This window comes from Marmota monax, unplaced genomic scaffold (assembly GCF_021218885.2).
Source record: "Marmota monax isolate L192 unplaced genomic scaffold, Marmota_monax_Labrador192_F-V1.1 WCK01_AAM20220418_F8-fsc00008, whole genome shotgun sequence".
Classification (NCBI taxonomy): Eukaryota; Metazoa; Chordata; class Mammalia; order Rodentia; family Sciuridae; genus Marmota; species Marmota monax.
In genome coordinates, this window is record NW_026694432.1 from 23,325,803 (window position 1) to 23,347,951 (window position 22,149).

At 50.0% G+C, this 22,149-nt stretch overlaps 1 protein-coding gene across 1 annotated transcript; it reads left to right on the forward strand.

Moving 5' to 3' along the window:
• Positions 1-2,151: 2,151 nt before the first annotated feature.
• Positions 2,152-21,421, forward strand: Htr1d (5-hydroxytryptamine receptor 1D). Its single transcript, XM_046469272.2, has 2 exons — positions 2,152-2,287; positions 18,341-21,421. The coding sequence occupies exon 2, from the start codon at positions 19,262-19,264 to the stop codon at positions 20,402-20,404; it is 1,143 nt and encodes a 380-aa protein (XP_046325228.1). The 5' UTR covers positions 2,152-2,287; positions 18,341-19,261; the 3' UTR covers positions 20,405-21,421.
• Positions 21,422-22,149: the final 728 nt, after the last annotated feature.

Below are 22,149 nucleotides of genomic sequence, written 5' to 3' on the forward strand. Positions count from 1 at the left end.
TGCCGTGCCCTTCCCTGGTTCTCTGTGGCCTCAGTTTCTCTGCACAAGCTACACCTACCGGGGAACTCCTCTGCTTGTCTTGCCAGTCTTTGCCCAGATGCCTTTGACCTATCCTTCAGGGCTCGGTGCCTTTCCTGACTGCCTGCCCACCTCCCAGCTGGGCTGTGCCTCCTCCTCTCCCTGCCCACTCCCTGCTGTTGTGGCTTTTCTCCAGTGACCGACCATGAGCTCCTTGGGTGCATCACACACGCACTGGTCCAGGGTAAAGGCTGAGAAGCTGAGGTCTTCCCTCCTGAAGACCTGGGATTTTCTTGCAACCAGCTCTTCCATAATGTTTACCATTTTTGGCTGCTTTTAGCTGCTGAGTGTTATAAGCATATGTTCCCTTAGAAGGTGCTGCAAGAGTTTGCCTCTCTCCTGGCCCTCTGTTGTGGACCAGGGCAGTGTCTGGGGTGTCAGGGTCTCTTTACAAAGTACATACACTCGGGATAAGTCTATCTCTACTCCGCTGTGTGGATTTTTCAACTTCAGAACTTCCTGCCAGGACCCCAGTAGCGGTGACGATGTTTGGTTGTGTAGGCAGGACCTTTGGTTCCTCTGTGACAGTTCACCTCGGGGCATCTGCAGCAGTGCTTATTTCGGGGCATGACTACATATGGCACTGCTCAATCTTCTGATTTCCTATGTGGGAAAAGAGCCCAGGGCCCGAGGAGAGTGGAGAAGGCTGAGGTGTGGTTGCCGATAACTCCTGTCTATTCGCCAGTGATTTATTTGCCTGGGATTTGCTCTAAGACAAAAAGAACTTCTGCATTATTAATGATCATTGATCACAGGCTTCCAAAAAAGAGATTGAGAGAGATGGAGGCTCCAGGCCAATCATCAAATGATAAACTAGGAGGGTGAGGTGTGGAGAAAGAGGGGAGGGGCCAGGTAGGTAGAGAATTTTGTGCACACAGAAGGACACAGAAGGACACGGAAAAGAGTGTGGCTAAACTGCGGAGGTTATTGGTGTGCTAGATGTCAGAAAGCTCTGTGGGTGCCAATGGTGCTATGGGCCTCTCCTTAACCCCGGCTCAGGAGACTTCAAGGTGGAACATTATCAGAGACAGAGGGTCACTTCATAATGACAAAAGGGTCAACTCATTAAGACATACAGTCCTGATGATGGATGCTCCTAATAACAAGGCTTCAAAATATAGGAGTAGACAACCCACAAGGACACAGAAGACCAGTTCTACTGCAGCTGCTCCAAACCTGGGTGCAGCCTGCTCTGTGTTTTTGCCTGTTTGGTTGGTGGAAGTTTCTTGCTGTTTCTGTCTTGGAGCTACAGTCTTCTCTCGCCCCTGGCTCTGCAACCAGGGAGATTGATCTGAGCACCTCCAACACCTACTGGATGCCTGCAGCGGGGCTGACACTCAGAATCTGTTGCCCCTACCTCTCTGACCTCCTCTACTGTTACCCAGCAGGGAAGTGGCTGGACACTGTCCCCCTCTGGATGGGGAGGGGTGCTCTATCCTTCAGGCATCCCACTGATGCCTCCCTAGCCAGAGCCCTCAACTTTCCTTGCTTTCGTTCTCACCCTACCATTAACCGCTATAAACATTTTACACGTTTTGCTTATTAAGTGTATTGCGTCTACCCCCAGTAGAATAGAATGTAAGCTCCACGGGGTTTACGCCCGTCTGTTCTCTGCAACATTCCTAGTGCCTCGAGCATGCCGCCATAGAGTAGATGGATAAATATTTGCAAAATGAAAAAAAAAAAATCAACTTGTAATGAACACAGGGGATAAGAACAGATCTCTGGGCATGACCCACCTCCCTGCGGGCCCTAACCTCAGACGCAGCCTTCTGATCCTCCAACAGGTGGGGACCTGGGCGTGCCTGGGTTCTTCTCCACCTGATTCCTCCGTGCCCACCCACCCCAGAGGCTGGGTCAGTGCCCTAGGCGGGCTGGGGCTGGTAGCTGCGGAGCCTGCAGGACTGGATCGAAGGGGCCGAGCTCCCTCCTGGCGGGCGGGGGGCCAAGTGGGGAGCGAGCCCGGCAGGGGAGGAGCTGGGGAGCGGAGCGAGGAGGAGCGGCGGGCGCGGGCAGCGAGCGCAGCGCCGGAGCCGCAGGGCGCTGGGAGCGCGGAGGAGGTGGGAGCGCGAAGCGCGGCGGGGCGGCAGCGCCCTGAGCTCCGCGGGGTTGTGGCGGAGGCCGAGTGATCGCCGGCGGAGACGCGGCGCGAGGAGCCCAAGCGGTGAAGCGAGCCTGGCGTCTGTCCGCACCTGCAGCCGCGGAGCGGGTGAGTGCGGAGCCGCCGGCCGCCCGGACAGGGGCAGGGGGCGCGCCCGCCGCCGCGCGTGGCAGTGCCCGACCTGGGGGTCCGGAGAGCGCGGGGACCGGGGCACCCTCCTTGGCCCCCGGTGGCCCGCCTCCCCGCGCCTTCGGACGGGAGGGGAGCGTGGCGCCGAGGACCTGCGGCTCCCGAGGGGAACGTCGGGGTCGCCCTCCGGAGCCCCGGGACCGTGGCGTGGGCCGAGGCAGCCGTCGGGGCGGCTGAGGGATCTCCTGCGCTTTCTGGGTGCCCCGGCTCAAGCCAGATCAGGCGGGGCGCGAGGTGTGCCCCCAGGCCGGGCTACGTCGCCCCCAGGTGGTCCCAGGCGGAGGGAAGCCGGGCGCTGCCCCCTGCCGGCCAGGTCTGGGCGCGGTGCCGCGGCGGGGCTGCCCTTTCTGGAGAGGACGCGGAGCGTCCAGTGTGGGGCTCCAGTGTGGGCTTTCGGGTGGGCCCCGACTTGCTTGTGACCTTGGGCAGGTCGCGGCATGTCTCTGAGCCTCAACATGCACATCTGTCAACTGGAGGAGATACTCCATCCCTGCTGAGGGAGTACAGGAGGGGCCGGATGGGTGTCTTCGTAGACTGAAGTTCTGTACAAACCCTAGCTAATCACATAATGTCAGAACTGGAAGAGCACTAAGAAATCTGCTAACTGCAGGTGCGAAATGTGGGGAGTAAATCTTGCCCAAGGTCACACTACTTGTAGGAAATGAGAAAACAAAAATCCTGCCTTGTTGTTTCTGGGGAAGTTCAAGGATTAGGAGCCAGACTGTCAGGCTGGCTGCATTAATGAACTGGCCTCAGCTACCTACTAGCTGTGCAATCAGAGAGCCCTTAACTTCTCTGAGCCTGGTTTTCTCCCTTATGAAACGAGGATAACAACATCCCTCACAGTCTTGCTGTGCAAATCAAATGGGATCATTGCTGAGATGAACACCTGGCCCCAAACAAGAGCTCAGTCATTGGTGGCTGTGATTTGCTCTGATTAGTAGGAGCAATTCCTGTCTCTTCCTTGGAAGCACCTTCTGGTGTTTTCCAGATGAGTGTGCGTGGTGGGTCTGTGCTTTTCTCTGGACCACAGGGTCACTGTGGGGTGGCAGCCCTCCTCCCAGGGGATATTAAAGGACCCTATATGATAGCAGCAAGCAGGGCCACTTAGGCAGCTGGGCCTTCTTCAGCTTGTAAGGCTGTCCAGCTGATGGGCAGAGGTGGGTGGGCTTTGTCCTGTCATGGAGGCATCCAGGAAGCCAGGACTTGGAGGGTGGAGACAGTCCCGGTCCAGACCAGCTGTACATGATTGGAAGGCCTGGGGCCTCCTCTCTTCTCCACCTGGTACAGGGTCAGAGCTACAGAGATGCTTTCTGAAGCTTGTCAGCTGCCAGTGGGTAAATAATGAGGGTGGGTCCTCTGGCCACCCCTCTGCTCCTAGGCCACAGGTAGATGACTCTTCTTTCTGGCAAGGGTGATATGAATCTAAGCAGAAGTAGTTTCTCAGAGCTTGGAGCATCCAGACCTGAGAGGTCCCTCTCCTTGCACAGATGGCTCCCTCTGAGGCCCACAGAGCTGCAGGGGTCTGCCCAAGGTCAACAGCGTCTGGGAGCTGAATTCAGCTTTAACTTTCTCTCTCAGCCGCAGTTAACACTTCCACGCCTTCCCTCCAGAAAACATTCTCTTGGGACTTAAAGCTATTACAGTTTTCCTTGTCTTCTCTGTTGTTTTCACAGCACAGTCTCCTTTTTACAGCCATTAGATGCTCTGCTCTCCAGGGCCCTCCTCTCCTCATAGTCAACCACTCTCTGGGCCAGTGCACCCACCCCACTGGCTTTATTTACCATCTCCACGCACATGACTCATAAATCTCTGTCCCCAGCCCAGATCACTCCTCTGGGCTAGGGACCCACACACATTTATTGTCACCAGGCACTGTTCAGACCCTGGGAAAAGAGCGATGAGTTTGACAGAAGGGGTGTTTGGTAGGGGTCTGTGCGGTGGCGGGTGTGTGGTGCACAGAGACAAGGAATTAACAACCAAGTGGAAAAGATCAGCTGGTGTTGAATGCAGAGCAGGAGAGCCACTGTACCTCAAAGCAGTGAGGTTTAAGGGGGGCAGCTGGTAGGAGGTGGGGGTCAAGGAGGTAGCAGGGGTGGAGGCCAGTCATGTAGGGCCTCACAGGCCAGAGTGAGGGTTTGGGGTTTTATTCTGAGTGCTACGGAAGCCCCTGAAAGGTTAAATACAAGGGGACTGAGATGGGGGCATAGCCGTGGAAGAGTGCTTACCTGCCATGCCTGAGGTCCTGGGTTTGATCCCTAGCACCTCCCACAACTATAAGAAAGAAAGAAAGAGAGAGAGAGAGAGAGGGAGGGAGGGAGGAAGGGAGGGAGGGAGGAAATGCTACTATTTACATTATTATTTCTTTGTTGCTGGGACTCAAACCCAGGGCCTCAAACATGCATATTTGCCACATCCCAGCCCAAATGCTATAATTTCTCCAGGGCCCATTTGAAAGAAGATTCTAGATCGACTGTGAGAGCTCTGGGGGCTGAGTGGGGGACAGAATAGGTAAATTTTCAAGGGGTTTCTAGACAGAGGCAACAAGAGGCACAAACAACCTGGAGTCCGGAAAGAGGTGAAAGGCGAGACTGTGCTCTGGTGGCCAGGGAAGGCGTCCTGAGGACGGAGCTTCCACATTGAAGGGGGATGGGAAGGACTTCTCTTCCACGCAGAGGGAACAGCCTGAACTGAGATGCAGATGCCCCAGAAAGAGAAGACAGAGGGAGGAGGCAGAATCTGTAGGGGGTGACAAGTCCGAGGCTCTAGATCTGGCCGTAGATTTGGGTGAGTCTCTGGGTCCTCACCCTTTATATGAAATAAGGGATTAAGTGTTAAGAATCCCAAGTTGTGAGACTAAGCCAGGATCGTGACTCAGTGGTAGAGCACTTGCCTAGCATGCACAAGGCCCCAGGTTTGATTCCCAGCACCAAAAGAGAAGACAATTAAGTTTCGGGGCTAGGTAAGTGAGACTAGGGTACAGCCTGTCCAAGGGGCTGGTGTGGATGAGAAAAGATGGCGGCTGGATTGATGTGGGGGTCCCCTGGGGGATATCCAAGAGGGATGACCAAAAGACATTTAGGGCTATGGGTTCAGAGACAGGAGTCAAAGAAAGGTAAAACCCTAGAAATGTAATATCTTTCTGGACAAGTTTAATAAACTCGAATAATTTTGGAAAAAGAAAGGGCCCAGTGTGGTGGTGCAGGCTTGTAATCCTAGCTACGTGGGAGGCTGAGACAGGAGGATCTCAAATTGAAGGCCAGCCTGGGCAATTTAGTGAGGCCCTGTTTCAAAATAAATAGTAAAATGGGTTGGGGTTGTTGCTCAGTAGTAGAGCACCCCTGTGTTCAATCCCAGTACCTGGGGCAGGGCGGGAGTAGAAAAGAGAAGTTAAAAGGAACCTAAAGCTGTCAGCATTCTTCTTTCATTCATTCCTTGAAAAAATGTCTATGGAGTATCTGTAAATATTAAGCCCAAAACATGGCACTATGAACAAACTGGGTGGATCGCTCCAGAAACGTCTCTTGCGGAACAGAGACTCACCAACCCTGGGCTGCATGACGCCTGGTGTAGATTAAGGATCACAGATGCCCCACACGGATAGAAGGAGCAGGACAAGCTTCAGTAAAGAGGAAAACATTTATCTTTGGTCCTGACCGTGAAGTGGAGTTGAGGGTCAGTGGAGGGACAGGCACTGGGCTTCTGACCCATGCCCTCCGCGCTCCCCTTTCCTTCTGGAGTTCAAGGCTGGCAGGGAGACGGGATGTTGGCAAGTGAGCCCCGTCCAGGGGAGTCCAGTGTATGCCTACATAGGAAGCCCCAAGGGGCAGAGAGGAGGGAGTGATCAGTTCCATCGTAGGGCCCAGGGGAACCTCTAGAGAGGGTAGAGGAGACCAGCAGAAAGGCATTCTGGGTAGAAGGAATAGGCTAAGCAAAGACTCAGAAGTGAGAACCAGTCAGTGTCTCCGCAAGCACCGGGCTCAGCTAAGAGGAGGGTGGAGGCGGGTCTTTTGCTAAGTCCTGGTGAAGCAGGGTCATGAGGGGAAGGAGCTGTGCTGTGGGACCTCTGGATGGGTAAACAACAGGAAATGAAAAAGGATTTGGGGTGGATTGCAGGCAAGGGCTCTCCAAGGTTCAGTGCTGTGGGATGGGTGTCACTGGCTCCCATTCCTCTTCACTCGCTGCTTCTTGCTGGTTCTGTTCTTTCTGTGGGCAACCTCAAAACCACTTCCAGCCGGGCGCAGTGGTGCACATCTGTAATCCCAACAGCTTGGGAGACTGAGGCAGGAGGACTGCAAGTTCAAAGCCAGCCTCAGCAATTTCACAAGACCCAAAGCAACTTAGTGAGACCTTCTCAAAATAAAAAATAAAAAGGGCTGGGGATGTAACTCCGTGGTTAAGCACCTGTGGGTTCAATCTCCAGTATCACAAAAAAAAAAAAAAAAAAACTTCTAGAGTGGGATCTCAGGGTTGCAGCTGGTTACCTGCCCTGTTGTCCTGCACAATTCACTATCATCCTCATCGCATCTGTGGTCCTGGGTACCTAGAATGTTTCCCCAGGGCCACTCTAAGTCTTCCTAAGAGCAGTGTTCACATCTGTATTGCTCATGCCAACACCTGGTGGGCTTTACTACTTATTGAATGTAGGAGGAAACAGGCTCAGAGAGGTTGAATAACCTACCCAAAGTCCCACAGCTAGTATATGGAGCTGGTAAAGTGCGTTGTCCACCTGACTCTATAGCTCTACCTAACTCTGAAGCCTGTGCTCCTAATCATTGCCGCATTGTGCCTCTCAGCAGGGAAAGCAGATGGTGAATAGTGGGATTGGATCCTGTAAACACTAACATACTCCGTGTTTGACTTCTAGGAAATGAATTCCTGCTGTCAGTACCTTGTTCTTCCTAACTGGAGAAGACAGCTTCTCCTCTGTCCTGAAAATGGTTTCCATCCATCAGCTCAAGTGCTCTCTGGGAATCCAGATGTACAACATCTGGGGTGGGGAGAGGAGGCAGGTTCAACTCCAGGGGCAGGGAGTGCAGTTTTAAAGGCTTCTTGAAGAGTGTGGTCAGGCCACCAGTCTCCTCCCAGGGTTACTCCCCTGCTGTGTTGGGGAGACTTGAAAATGCCAATAGCGTATGGCATGAACCTCTGGCTACTTTTGTCCTTCATCTCAAGTTCCTGTTGCCAGTTGGAGGCAGTGGAAGGAGCCCGGATGGGATTCTGGAGATTTGGTCTCTGTAACTCCCTGTGTGACTTTGAGAAACAGTCTGACCCTCTCTGAGCCCATCTCCCCGTCAGCAGCATGAGGGAATTGCACTAGATGATTCCTAAGAGTGCTTCCCACTCTGATGCTGAGATCCTTGGTAAGCCCTGGGCTGCATTCTCATTACCCTCACTACTCAGTCTGGGCTCGGAGGCTGCAGCAGCACCAGCCTCACCTGGACCTTCCCAGACCCTCAGACTCTTAGGCCCCGCTCCAGGCCACAGAATCTGCATTTTTAACAAGAGCCCTGGGTAATGCCTACACACAGCCAATGTGAGAAGCTTGCACAATTCCTACCCTTTCCTTTGGGCCATGCCAAGTGCTGATTGCCTGGCAGAGGGAGGCCCTGTTCAGGCGAGTGACAGAGCCCAGAGCTTAGCAGGCACGCGGTGGCGATTTCCTGAATGAATTCAGGCATGTGTGCAAGAAATATCTGAGGGGAGAAGGTGGAGCTGACTTTGCCTCGTGCCTCCTATGAGTAGGGCCATGTGGAGTCTGGAAAGCCCAGATTCCAATCCTAAGTCCTCTGAGTCCCAGCTTTGGGGCCTCAGGTCGGCCTTTTCTCTGAGCCTCAGTTTTCTCTCCTGAGGAGTGGGAAAATAATTCCAGGACTCACTTCAGAGGGTGGTGATTAGACTTCATCAGGTAACAGGAGACGCTGAGACACCAGTTCCTGGCATGAAGTAAACTCTCAATAAATGTTGACCAGGACTTTACTACCACCCTTTTTCAGCTGGGCCTGCTCCCTTGATGACATGGCTCCCTGTGTTGTCCCTGTCCCAGAAATGCACTGAGCTCCCAGAGGAGTGGGTGATATCACCCCTGTTGAGAACCTTGGGTCTAGGACAGCACTGACTGTACCACAAAACATAATGCAGGGGGGACAGGCTGTAGCCTAGCAGTAGAGCACTTGTCTATCTAGCAGGACAAGGTCCTGGGTTCCATCCCAGCACACACCAAAAAAAAAAAAAAAACAACAAAAAACAAAAAAGAAACCCCCAAAATTATATATATGTATATATATACACAAAAAGTATATATACATATATATGTGTGTGTGTGTGTATAACACAGTTAACAAACATGGTTTTTAGATTTAGAAAATTTAGATCACTGGGCATGGTAGCACACACTGTAATCCCAGCAACTCAAGAGACTGAGGTAGGAAGATTACAAGTTCAAGGCCAGCCTCAGCAACTTAGCAAGACCCTATCTCAAAGTTAAAAAATAAAAAAGTCTGGGGATGTAGCTCAGTGGTAAAGCGCCCCTGGGTTCAATCTCCAGTATCCCCCCCCCAAAAAAAAAAATAGATTTAGAAAATTTAGGAATAGCCATGTTTTTTTTTTAATATTTATTTATTTTTTTTTTTAGTTTTTCGGCAGACACAACATCTTTGTTTGTATGTGGTGCTGACGATCGAACCCAGGCCGCACGCATGCCAGGCAAGCGCGCTACTGCTTGAGCCACATCCCCAGCCCCAGGAATAGCCATGTTAAAGTGAAATTAATTTTAATTGTTTTATTAACTTTCTCTATCCAAATAGTAACATTTTCAACACATAACATATAAAAATTGTTTCATTCTTCTTATGACTTATCTTTGAAATCCAGTGCTTTGTATACACTTAAGCAGGTCTCAGTGGCTACAGTTCAAGCACTCAGTGGCCAGAGGTGGCCATTAGGGGCTATTCTGGTTTCTCAGCTTTTGCTTTCCATCCAGGCTGTGCGTGTGTGACCTTGAGTGAGTCAGTTTACCCCATCTGGAGCTCAGTTTCGTCATCTGGGAAATGGGTATGCTGATTCTGCCCCAAGGGGTAGCGTTAGGGGCAGTTGGTCGGAGATTAAAATCTCATTGCTCATTTCCCACATGCATGGGGGAGTCCACTGAGCGGGCAGCTCTTGCCTTTTGGCAGATGTGATTGTTCAGGATGGTCCCTTGCCTGTGGCAAGGCTGGAGGTGGGAGGGGGTTAGCTTCTCCTACATTCTACCCATTGCAAAGGCCTTGAGAACAGGGTTCACCTGTGTTTGATTTTCTAAAAATAACCAGTTGTCATGATAGAGCTAACTGGATGTGATCCAGGCTGGTGGGTTTCTATCCTGGCTACCCCTAGAGGTGCTTGTAGAGATTTTAGAGATCACAGTGCCTGGGCGCTACACCCTGGGAATGAGGTCTAGATATCTAGATTTTGTGGTGTGTGTGTTTAACAAATTTATATGTTTAAAGCTCCCCTAGGAGGTTCAAATAGTCACCAGGAGAATGATTTGGTCCAATGGTCTCATTTTCAAGTTAGGGAAACTGAGGCCCAAAGGAGGAGCTGACTTATCCAGGATGACTCAGAGTTGTCAGTGGAGCCAGGCTAGAGCCCAAGACCCTGCTCTCAGGCCCACTCTCTCTCCTCAGGGCCATTCTTCAACAAGTCATGGAGCCTGTCAAATATTAGTTGAGGGCTGGGGCTGTAGCTCAGTGGCAAAGTGCTTGCCTTGCACATGTGAGGCTCTGGGTTCGATCCTCAGCACCACATAAAAATAAACAAATAAAATAAAGGCATGCTGTCCATCTACAAATACAAAAAAAAAAAAATATTAGTTGATCCCTTATATTGGGCCAGTGTGAGTAAGAAATGGTCCCTGCATTTAAGGAACACATGGTCCAGTGACAGAGACAGCTAATATGGTGGGAGTCATGGTGGTAGGCACTCAGGAGAGGGGCACCTGAGCCTAGTGGGGCTTCAGGAAGGTCAGGGGGCACTTCCTGCAGAGATGCCACAGGCTAGTCCTGAAGGGTGACGCTGAGGAGAGGTCACTTTTCAGGCCAAGGATATAACAGGGACAAAGAATCGGAGCAGGAAATATACTGGTAGGAAAATAGGCAGATCTGTGCTGCTGGGAGTGTGCAGGTCACAGCCAGCTGCTGGGAGACGTGTTGGTGATAGAAGGTAAGGTCAGTTCAAGATGTGTCTCTTCACTCAGGCTGTGAAGGTGCAATGCAAGCCGCTGGGGAATTTGAAGGGTGTGACAGATGTTTAGTTGAAAGGAAAATTCAGGGTGCAATGTGGTAGGAGAATGGAGAGGGGCAGAAGGGGAAGCCGGGAGGCCAATGAGGTGGGGGAAGGTGGTTTCACATCCTGAAACAGGACAGTGGCAGCAGGCGAGAGAGGGGAGGGCAGAGTTAGATTTAGGCTGTAGACTTGATAGAATGTAGTAATTCAGTGAATGAGGAGACTGTATCAGTCAGCAGTTGCTGCATAACAAGTAGTCCTTAAACTCAGTGGATTAAAGCAATGACATTTATTACTACAACTCATGCATTTGGAGGTTGGTTGATTTATTTTGAATGTGGTTGGACATTTCTGCTGATCTTGGCTGGGCTCACACATGATCTTGTGGGCAGCTGATGAACTGTTCTAGGATGGGTTTGGATGAAACAGCTCTGCTGCAGGGGTTTGTCTCTTCCTCCAGGGCCAGTGGGCTGGCCTGGTCCTGTTCTCTAGGCAGTGGCAGAGTGCAAATGTGTGTATTTGTAGGATGGTTACACTGGACAAAGGGATGATTCACATCCTGGGCGAGACTGAACAGGACCCTGTGAGATTTTATCACACTGCTCAGAATGGTGCACACTTTAAAACTTACGAATTGCTTGTTTCTGAAACTTCCCTGTAATATTTTCAGTTGACTGTGGGTAACTGAAACTGTGAAAAGCAAAACCACAGAAAAAGGGGGTTACTGCTGGAACTGGAATTTATGGAGCATTTACTATGTGCCTGTCACTTTCCACCCAGCCCACTGAAACCTAACAGCTGTCTGGGTTGGGTGCTATTACACTCCCCATTTTCCATATGCAGAGCCTGAGCACAGAGTGTCAGTGATGAGCCCAGACTTTGCTGTAACCTACAGAACTGGTGCATAAAAGCTGGGTGTGGTAGCCTGGTGTGGTGGTACATGCCTGTAATCCCAGCAGCTTGGGAGGCTGAGGCAGGAGAATCATGAGTTCAAAGCCAGCCTCACCAAAAGTGAGGCTCTAAGTAACTTAGTGAGAGTCTGTCTCTAAAAAATAAAATGCAGGCTAGGCACAGTGGTGCATACCTATAATCCCAGCAGCTCTGAAGGCTGAGATAGGAGGATCTCAAGATCAAAAGCCAGCCTCAGCAATGGCAAGGCACTAAATAACTCAGTGAGACCCTGTCTCCAATAAGATACAAAAATTGGGCTGGTGATGTGGCTCAGTGGTTGAGTGCCCCTGAGTTTAATCCCTGGTACCCCACCCCCCAAAAAAAAACCTGGGCATGGTGGTGCACACCTGTAATCCCTGAAGCTTGGGAGGCTGAGGCAGGAGGATCTCAAGTTCAAAGCCAGCCTCAGTGACTTAGCAATGCCCTGAGCAATTAGCAAGACCCTGACTCTAAATAAAAAATAAAAAGGCCTGGGGATGTGGCTAAGTGGTTAAGCACCCCTTGGATTCAATTCCTGGCACACACACACACACACACAAAATCAGTGCATAAAGTTCTGAGGTACTTGGGCATTTAATCACTACTTTTTCGTTTTTTTGGGGGTAAAGTTTTTATAAAAGCAAAAGTGTTCAAAACACAACTGTTCATGTAGACTGATGAATTATCACAAGATGAAATGTGCAGTTCAAGAAAACATGACCTGCCCTGGGAAGCCCTCCTGCTCCCTCCACCCCCCGCCCCTCCCTCAGGAGTCACACTGCACCCTGACTTCCATCCGTGGGGCTCAGTTTTGCCTGTTCATGAACCTCACAGAGTTCCATCTCACATGGCATCTGGCTTCTTCTGCCCAATTCTGTGATTCATCTGTGTGGTTGTGTACATCTGGGGTCCATTCTCACTGAGGCACAGTATTCTACTGTGTGAAACTGCCACACTTACTTATCCATTGAACTGTCAATGGCAGTTTAGTTTGTTTGCAGTTTGGGGTTGTCACAAAGAGTGCTGTTGTGGACAATTCTTGTGTACCTCTTTTGGTAGACCTACTGGCTTCCCCACCTCCACCCCGTGGTGCTGGGGCTGGAACCTGGGACCTGACTTGTGCTAGGCAAGTGCTCTACCTCTGAGCCACATGCCCAGCCCCGTGGGTGGGGTGGGTGTACAGCAAGGGGTGGAAGTGCTGGGTCAGAAGTTGGCCTGCTGGACATTTTCTGCATTTTCCCGATTTTGTAATTAGAGAAACTGAAGCGCAAGAGGGATTTGTGTGACACCGATCAGAGTTCAAAACTTGCACCCAGAGAAATGCACACACACACACACACACACACATACCCATGTGAAGATTTTTTAGTCATCATCTATTTTATGTTTAACCCTCCTGACGTCGCTGGGAGGGCATACTTCATTCTTTGATTTTCTAGAGGGAAAAACTGAAGCTGCAAGATGACCTCCCTCTGGACTTGTGGAAATGACCCCCCCCCCGCCCCCGCCCCAGGGCCCTCAGCCCTACCACACAGCTTCTAGAGAGCTCACCGGAATTCCTCAATTCCTGTGTGTGTGTGTGTGTGGGGGAGGGTCATTGGGTCTGTTTTACTGCAACAAATCTTTTATCACAGAGCCTCTGGGCTTTTTTCCACCCCCTCTGAAAGGACAAGAATAGCTTCTGAGGACCCATTAATCGCATGCATCCTCTTTGTTTTTGGCAGGGTTTTATGACTCAGTTAAAGACCCTTCAGAGAGGAGAGGCAACTGATCTTCCGGCCAGCTGAATGAGCCCTGGGGAGCAAGCTCAGGTTAAGAGGAATAAAAAGGACACCTGCTGTGTGCCAGCCGCTCTGCCAATGTTGTCCCAGCTTAGCTGAAGCCACAGAACAATTCTTGGAGAAAGGTGTTGTTACCCTAATTTACAGATGAGGAAGAAGGGCCCAGGAGGTGAATGGACTTGGCTGGGATCCCACAGTAGGGATTGTTTGGTGGGAAAGAACTGAAATTCCTCTGCCTTACAATGATTCCCAGGGCCTGCTGTGTCTATTGGAACTGGCTCAGCTGGAAAAAGATTGAAATAGGGTTTTTTCATCCCCCTTTTGAATCCTCTTTGCTGGGGATGGAACCTAGGGTGTGAGGCAAGCACTCTACCCCTGAGCCACATCCCAGCCCGGAAAGACTGAGTTAGTACAAATGAGGCTTCCTGGGTAGAAGGTCACTCATAGGCATCTACATGTCCCTGGACGAGGCCCAAGGAGTTCCCGGACAGGAGGTCCTCAACCCAGGACAAGTGGGGTCCGTGGTGGAGGAGAGGGCAAAGCCTTTCAGCGCGTGTCAGAGACCCAGGTTTATTTAGGAAAGCAGACCCACACTCCAGGAGAACCCGACCATCTCAAGGAGGGATGTGCTTTGGGGGTTCCTGGTTCTTGTTTTGAAGGAGACTTGGTGAGGGCTGGGCTTGGGAAGGTCTGTGAGGATGGCCTCAGTCTGGTGACCTCAAGGCTTATGGTGGTCTGTTTGTTCTCAGGCTCCTTAGGCTGATGAGGTGTCCATGATCTGATCAATAGAAAATGCTGGAAAATCCCCTAAATGATACATTTCTTTCGATGCTCTCTCTCTCTTTACACAATCTATTTATTGATGTTTAACAGCACACAAGGTAGTTTTTACAAGAGGGTGAGTTTGCAGTAACTCTGAGATTTATAGATTTCCCATAAATTTGGGAGTAGACAGGCCTGGGAGAGGGACTGGCTTGGGGAAGTGACAGACCTGGGACAGGATGCAGAACCTCAAGTTAAAATTATTTCCTCATCCTTTCTATCTACTTGAACTCCTTTATGTCTCCTGTTTGTTTTGTTTGTTGTTTCTTTGTTTGATACTAGGGATTGCACCCAGGGGTGCTTAACCACTGAGTCTCATCCTCGACTCCTTTTTATGTTTTATTTAGAAACAGGGTCTCCCTAGGTTGCTCAGGTCTTGCTAAGTTTCTGAGGCTGGCTTTGAACTTGAGATCCTCCTGCTTCAGCCTCCTGAGCTTCTGGGATTACGGGTGTGACCCACTGTGCTCGGCCCTCTACCTGTTTCTGATTTCTTGTATCCTACCTCACAGGGAAGCCTGCAAGGTGCCTTCCTTCTTTGAGTCAGGCGGTTCTTCTCTCTCTCAGTTTCTTTGCCTGCCCCACTCTCCTGCTGATCTCCGATCTCTGAAGATCTGTTTTCATTTACAAACATATCATATCATTCCCTACATATGTATGTATGCTTGTAGTATGTGTGTGTATATGTATGCATGTATGTAGTGTGTATACACACATAAGTATATACTATATGTAAAGATTGGAGAATAATAATTAATATCCATTTACCCACCACCACTTTTAAAAAGTAGAACATTGGGGCTGGGAATGTAGCATGTTGGTAGAGTGCTTCCCTAATGTGTAAGGGCTCTGGGTTCCATCCCAAGCACCACACATACACACACACACACATATACACACACGCGCGCACACAATCATTCAAACATTATCGACAGCCTTAAGACCCTTCATGATTACATTCTCACATCCTTTTCCGTCCAGGGGTAACCAATATCAGTTTATCACTTGCTTTTCCTGTGGTCTTGCTACATGTATTTCTCCTTTGAAAAAGTCTATTTCTTCTTTTTGTAATACTGGAGATTGAACCAGGGGGGGCCCAGCTACATGCCCAGTCCTTTTTATTTTTATTTTTTAAATTTTGAGTCTTGCTAAATGGCTAAGGCTGGCTTCCTGTGATCCTCCTGCCTCAGCCTCCTGAGTTACTGGGATTATAGGAGTGCGTTACCACTCCCTGCGGTTTCTTTTCTTTTTGACTTTGGCACTCAGTCTTGTTTGTGAAAATCCCCATCTGATGGGTTTAGCTTTGTCAATGCTGTTTGGCTTCTCATAGCCCTCCATCATGGGGATGTTCCACATTGTACCATGCTGCTGTTGCTGGGTGCTTGTGCTGTTTCTGATTTGCTTACAGTCAGTGCTACCAAGATCCTCCTGTTTCTGTCTGATGGCTGATGCACAGAAGCTTCTCTGCCGTGCATTACCCAGGAGTGCAACTACTGGGTCATGAGTTAGTTGTCACAACTCTAGTTTTATAACACCAAATTGTTTGCTAACAGGGCTTCCCCGGTTTATACTCAACTCTTGGCAGGGGACAGTTCCTCTTGCTCCCCACTCTTATTGACTGACACCATGTGATCAGATTAAAAATCGCTTGCCTACCGCTGGGTGGAAATGGCTCTCGCTGTCACGTGTATTTTCTAGGGAAAGAGAGAGAGTTGCTCACAGAGCCGAGGCGTCTGTCTCCATGGGCAGCATGATGGCAGGACGCCCAGCTTTGTTCAGGATGGGGAAGGACAGCAGCAGGAAAGGAGGGGGATTGCCTCAGAATCCCTCCGCTTCCTGCGAAGCTCCACCCAAGTGTCCTCACCACTCTGCTCCTGTCCTTCCTCCCAGGATGTCACCAGGGCTTGCTCATCTGCCAGCCTCTCAGGCCTCTCTGAGCCCACGCCTTGTGCTGAGATGAGCTCACTGGAATGCCCGGAGCCCATGACCGCATGAGCTTGTGGGCAGGCACAGCAGCCTCCGTGGGAAATGCCGGCACCTCACTCGCCCAGGCTGTCTGGAGGGAAGAAAATTCCACACAGTCCAACTGGACCTCACATCTTCCCTGTGAACCAAAGTGGGAGGGACAAACAGCCAGAGGCTTTGGAGGGGAGCCTGGGATGATTGAGGGCAGGAGGACCACTGTTGTCCCCTATTACCAAGGGGACCCAAAACCATTCCTGGAGGCTTTTCTGCCTGAATTACAGCTCTGTGGAGAAGGGTGGGAGTTTTGAGAGCTCAGGACCCAGTTCTTCCACTTCCAGCTGGGTGACTTTGGATAGGTGACATCACCTCTCTGAGCATCCATTGGCCCATTTATAAGTTGGGGACCACTTGCCCCCTTGACAGGTTGGGTGACTCTTCGTCCCAGGACTAACTCAGTGCCTGGACCCGTAGCAAGAGTTTCACAAAAAAATATATTATCTTTCAAATTTTCGGATATGTTTTGGGATTGATAGCTTAGAATTAGTTTTCTTACATTGAAGCTTTATCCCTTCTCCAGGAGGATATATCTTTAAGATGAAGCACCCACAAGATTGAGAAATGGGAGAGAATATCACATTGCAGATTTAGCTTCTGAATGTTTTCAAATCAATCCATCCAGACAGACTGACCTTCCTAACAAAGCCCTGAGCTGAGCTCAGGGGGTACAACAGTAATGATTCTTGCCATTGCTCAGCTCTTTACTGGGTACCCAGGACCGGCCTTGCCAGGAGCAGTGTAAGTTCCCAGCATCCCTGGGAGGCAGGTTGGGTGGCCACTGTTTGGCCACTGTTCAGAGAAGGAAACCTGAGACTCAGAGAGGAGAAGGGATTTTCCCAAGGCCACACAGTAAGTCTGGAGAGCAAAGATTAGAGCCCTGACTGTCCCAGCCCAAACCAGACTTTCCCTGTGCCCTGCCGCCTCCCCAGCCCCGCCCTGCCCCTTCCCTGCACCAGCTGGGTCCTGAGTCTCAGCTCTTTTGGCTTCTCTGCTCTCTACACTTCAGCCAGCATGGTCATTTGGCCAGACCTGGCCCTTTCTGACTTCTGGGGCTTTGCTCTTGCCCCTTTAACTATCAGGAATGCCAGCCTTACCAACTCTGACTACCAGACTTTTCCCAAACTTAGCCAGGAACAAGATGTTGTCCTTAAGAATGAGGTGAGGCTGGACATGGTGGCGCATGACTGCAATCCCAGCAATTTAGGAGGCTGAGGCAGGAGATCACAAGTTCAAGGGCAGCCTGGGCAATTTAGGAAGACTGTCTAAAAATTTAAAAAATAATAATAATAAAAATAAAAAATAAAAACATCTGGAAATGTAGCTCAGTGGTAAAGTACCTCTGTGTTCAATCCCCATTATCAGGGGGTAAAAAAGAAAAGGATGATGTAGTGGGAGTTGGTGATGGATGGAATCTTTGAGATACATTGTTGAAAAATATTCGAACTATGAAACAAATTCATATATAATCCTAATGATCAAATGTTTTCAAGTGTGTGTAGATAAATTCTAAAATGGTCAAGCATTCCTGGGTTAAATCCCTAGTACCCACACCCCCCAAAAAAGTCAAATTTTTTTCTAGAATTGAACTTTCATCACAAAAATGCACAGGGATTTAAATGTTTGCAGTTCATGTCTTTGCTTAACAAAAAAGCATTTTGTTATTTTTTTTTTTTGCCTGTTTATTTATTTGTTTTAAGGGTCATTCATGCTCCTCCAGAAAATTTGGAAAATTCAAATGAATATAAAAAATGTCACACATACACCCCCCCACACACATACACTCCCTTGAGAAATACATTGTGGCAAGCTGATGTTTTTTCTGGTGGCTTTTGTTTCTCTCCCTGTCACAGTTTGGTTTGGTTTGTTTTCATTTCTGAGTAAATAGAAGGATGTTTTCTGATTCTTTCTGATTCATGATTTACAGAACTGATTTCTCAAACTTGCAACAAGCCTGTGATACTTCCAGCTCTGTGATACCTTGTCCCCTGTGGGAATCCTGGGGGTGGGCATATCACCCTCCTCTGTGCTCTGACACCTTTGGAAAGGCAGTTTCAGGTCACTGTTGCCAGCCTTAGAGACGGTGTCCTTCTATCTGATAATTTCAGCCTTCAGAATTGTCCTTCTAGAACCTAACTCTTTACTTCTTTCTTTTTTAAAGCCCAGAGCTCCTGATCGTGTGGCCCTCCCGATGAACCCACAGTGATCCGTGTGTTTTGCCACTTCCTGCTCCTGCATTCTTCTGTCCTGGTAACCGGAATGTTCTGTCTGTTCAGGCTCAAAACATTCAGTGGAATCAGAACCAAGCTAAGCATCCCTCAGGATGTGTCAAGATCAATCTGGGGGAACCGAGTGGCTGATTTACTGTCTCTCTGACTCAGCGGGCGCTTCTTTTGAGTCTAGTTTTAAAAACTCCTGGCAGCAACCTGATATCCAGAACCTTCTCTGATCAGGGATGGGGAAATTTTGAAGCTTTTATTCAACACATTGATGTCTCCAGCTTTGAAAAGAGCCAAAATGCCAAAAGCCAGAATCCCAGAGCCCTGCCCACACTTCTGTGAGACCCTGATCATTGTCTAACAAATTCAGCATGTGTCCACTGGGCTGCACCATCTGCTGGGCAAGGTTCCAGAATGGCCAGACATGCCAGGATTCATCTGTTTTAGGAAAGACCTCTAACTACCAGCTGGGAGTCGATTTGGTTTTCTTTCTTTATTTTTTGGTTCTGGGGTTGAAGCCAGGGGTGCTTAACCACTGAGCCACACCCTCAGCCTTTTTTATTTATTTTTTATTTTGAGACAGGATCTCACTCAGTTGTTTAGGGCCTCACTAAGTTACTGAGGTTGGCTGTGAACTTGCAATCCTCCTGCCTCAGCCTCCCAAGCTGCTGGGATTACAGGGTGCACCACTACACCTGGCCTTGGTGTTCTAGCCAAGTCTGCAGGTCCTTTCAAGGTGGTCTGTTCTGATGGATGGCCCCTACCAGCATGAAGCCAAAAGATGACCTTACTCTGTAGGCCAGGCGACTGGGAAAGAAGGAGCCTTGTGTGTGGAAGTCTGCAAGGACAGCGAGCCACCTAGCATGGCCACGCCCAACCAGTCAGTAGAAGGCTTTCCCCAGGAGGCCTCCAACAGATCCCTGAACACTACCGAAACGCCGGAGGCCTGGGATCCAGGGATCCTACAGGCGCTCAAGATCTCCCTGGCTGTAGTCCTTTCCATCATCACGCTGGCCACCCTCCTGTCCAACGCCTTTGTACTTACCACCATCCTGCACACCAGAAAGCTGCACACCCCGGCCAACTATCTCATTGGCTCCCTGGCCACCACCGACCTCCTGGTTTCCATCTTGGTCATGCCCATCAGCATCGCCTATACCATTACCCGCACCTGGAACTTTGGCCAAATCCTGTGTGACATCTGGGTGTCTTCTGACATCACGTGCTGCACCGCCTCCATCCTGCACCTCTGCGTCATTGCTCTGGACAGGTACTGGGCCATCACCGATGCCCTGGAGTACAGTAAGCGCCGGACGGCTGGCCACGCGGCTGCTATGATCGCCGTGGTCTGGGTCATCTCCATCTGCATCTCCATCCCACCCCTCTTCTGGCGGCAGGCCAAAGCTCAGGAGGAGATGTCCGACTGCCTGGTGAACACGTCTCAGATCTCCTACACCATCTACTCCACCTGCGGGGCCTTCTACATCCCGTCCATCTTGCTCATCATCCTCTACGGCCGGATCTACCTGGCCGCCAGGAACCGCATCCTGAACCCGCCCTCGCTCTATGGCAAGCGCTTCACCACGGCGCAGCTCATCACGGGCTCCGCGGGCTCCTCGCTCTGCTCGCTCAACCCCAGTCTCCACGAGGGCCACTCGCACGCAGCCGGCTCCCCGCTCTTCTTCAACCACGTGAAGATCAGGCTCGCCGACAGCGTCCTGGAGCGCAAGAGGATTTCTGCTGCTCGGGAGAGGAAGGCCACCAAGACGCTGGGGATCATTCTGGGGGCCTTCATCGTCTGCTGGCTGCCCTTCTTCGTGGCCTCGCTGGTCCTCCCCATCTGCCGGGATTCCTGCTGGCTCCACCCCGCCCTCTTTGACTTCTTCACCTGGCTGGGCTATTTAAACTCGCTCATCAACCCCATCGTCTACACCGTGTTCAATGAAGACTTCCGCCAAGCGTTCCAGAAAGTGGTCCACGTCCGAAGGGCCTCCGAGTCTCATTAGGGGGCGACATTAGGGTCCTGTGACTCCGTTGGGATTGTCTTTTAAACTTTTTTTTTTCCCTCCCCTGGGAACTGGGTTGATTCATGATCTCTTGGGTCAATCAACAGAATTATTCTGAGTTCTCTTTCCTGTGTCTTGACTTCTGAGCCACCCAAAGCTGGGCCACTGGGTGAAAGGGGAGAGGACTGAATGAAGACTTCCCCTGACCTAATATTTTCTTGGTTCTTCTGGGGTGAAAGACACATGACCCACCGGATTCAGGTGAGAAACTCTCTGACTCTGTAGAAAAGACCCTGGGCTCAGAGGGAAGGCTTCCCGGTCAATCTGAGATTTGTTATGGGGGCTCAGTGAAGGATAAGATTAGTGACCTGAATTGAAAGAGAATTTGGAGCCAGGATGGAGGAGTCTCCATCCCCCGTAGCATCTTGATTAGAAAACCATACCCAGGCTGGGCACGGTGGCGAACACCTGTAGTCCCACCGCCTGGGAGGCTGAGGCAGGAGCCTGATCACAAGTTCAAAGTCAGCCTCAGCAATTTTAGTGATGCCCTGAGCAACATGGTGAGCTCCTGTCTCAAAAAAAAAAATTAAAAATTAAAGGGCTGGGGATGCAGCTTAGTGGTAAAGCACACCTAGGTTCAACCCCCACTACCAAAAAGAAAATAATACCCAAGAACGTCTTCTACAACATCCTCCTTTCCCTGTCATCCATGAGTAGTCCAGTGACTTGGAGAGAAATTCAGAAGGTAGGGATAGGGGAATGGGATGGTTGGGACTGGATTGACTACCCTGCAGCCTTCTTTCTCCCCCAATATCCCTGCCCCATGTTAATGTTCTGAGGTTAAAACTCCTGATCACTCCACTCACGGAGATCGACAGGCTTTGGACCCACCACCATTCTCTGAGTAGAACAGCATTTCATTTTTTTTCTGGATTATTATTATTTTTTTTTTACATCCTGTTCTCAATAGAGACCTTAAGATGTTGAGTCTTATTAAATAAAGAGCATGAGACATCGTGACGTGTCAAGTCTTTGGATAATTTTCCCCACTCCTCTGGATATAGAAACTGTCAACTCAATTCAGTTTTTAGCATTTACTGAGCACCCACCATATGCCAGGCCCTGTGCGCTGGTCTTGATATTTGCTCATAGAAATGAGCATCAGTATGGCATGACAATTGAGAACTCTGGATCTGGGGCTGGTGATGTGGCTCAGAGGTACAGCACTTGACTAGCATGTGTGAGGTCCTGGGTCCAATTCTCAGTACACACACACACCCCTCAGAACCTGAGGCCTCAGTTCAAATCCAAGTGCTGGCAATTTCTAGCTGGGCAAACCTGGACCCATTTCTTAATCCCTCTTTACCTCATTTTCTTAAACTATAAACTAGGGATGATAATAGTATACATAAATTAACATAGTGCCTGGCATGAGAGTACTTGTCATTTTAGAGATATAGGAATCAACCTGCCCAAGGTCAGGCAGCAATGAAAAAACAACCTCTACTGTTTATTAAATGTCTGAAATGCTCTCTGAATCCATTTTCTCATTTATTCTTCATTCTCTTCTTATGGACACTCTGAAGAAACGTGCCTGTGGTTAGGGAAGGTTTATTAAAGACAACATTTGAGCAGACTCCCCCAAGATAAGCCCTGTGGGGCAGGCGGGAAGATAAGGTGGGGAAGAGGCCATGAGGCCTTTGCAGGGACAAGGGGCGGTACAAGGAAACCCGGGATGGAGAGAA

Coding starts and splice junctions, on each gene's coding strand:
- Htr1d (XM_046469272.2), top strand. CDS start 19,262: ATGGCCACGCCCAACCAGTCAGTAGAAGGCTTTCCCCAGGAGGCCTCC.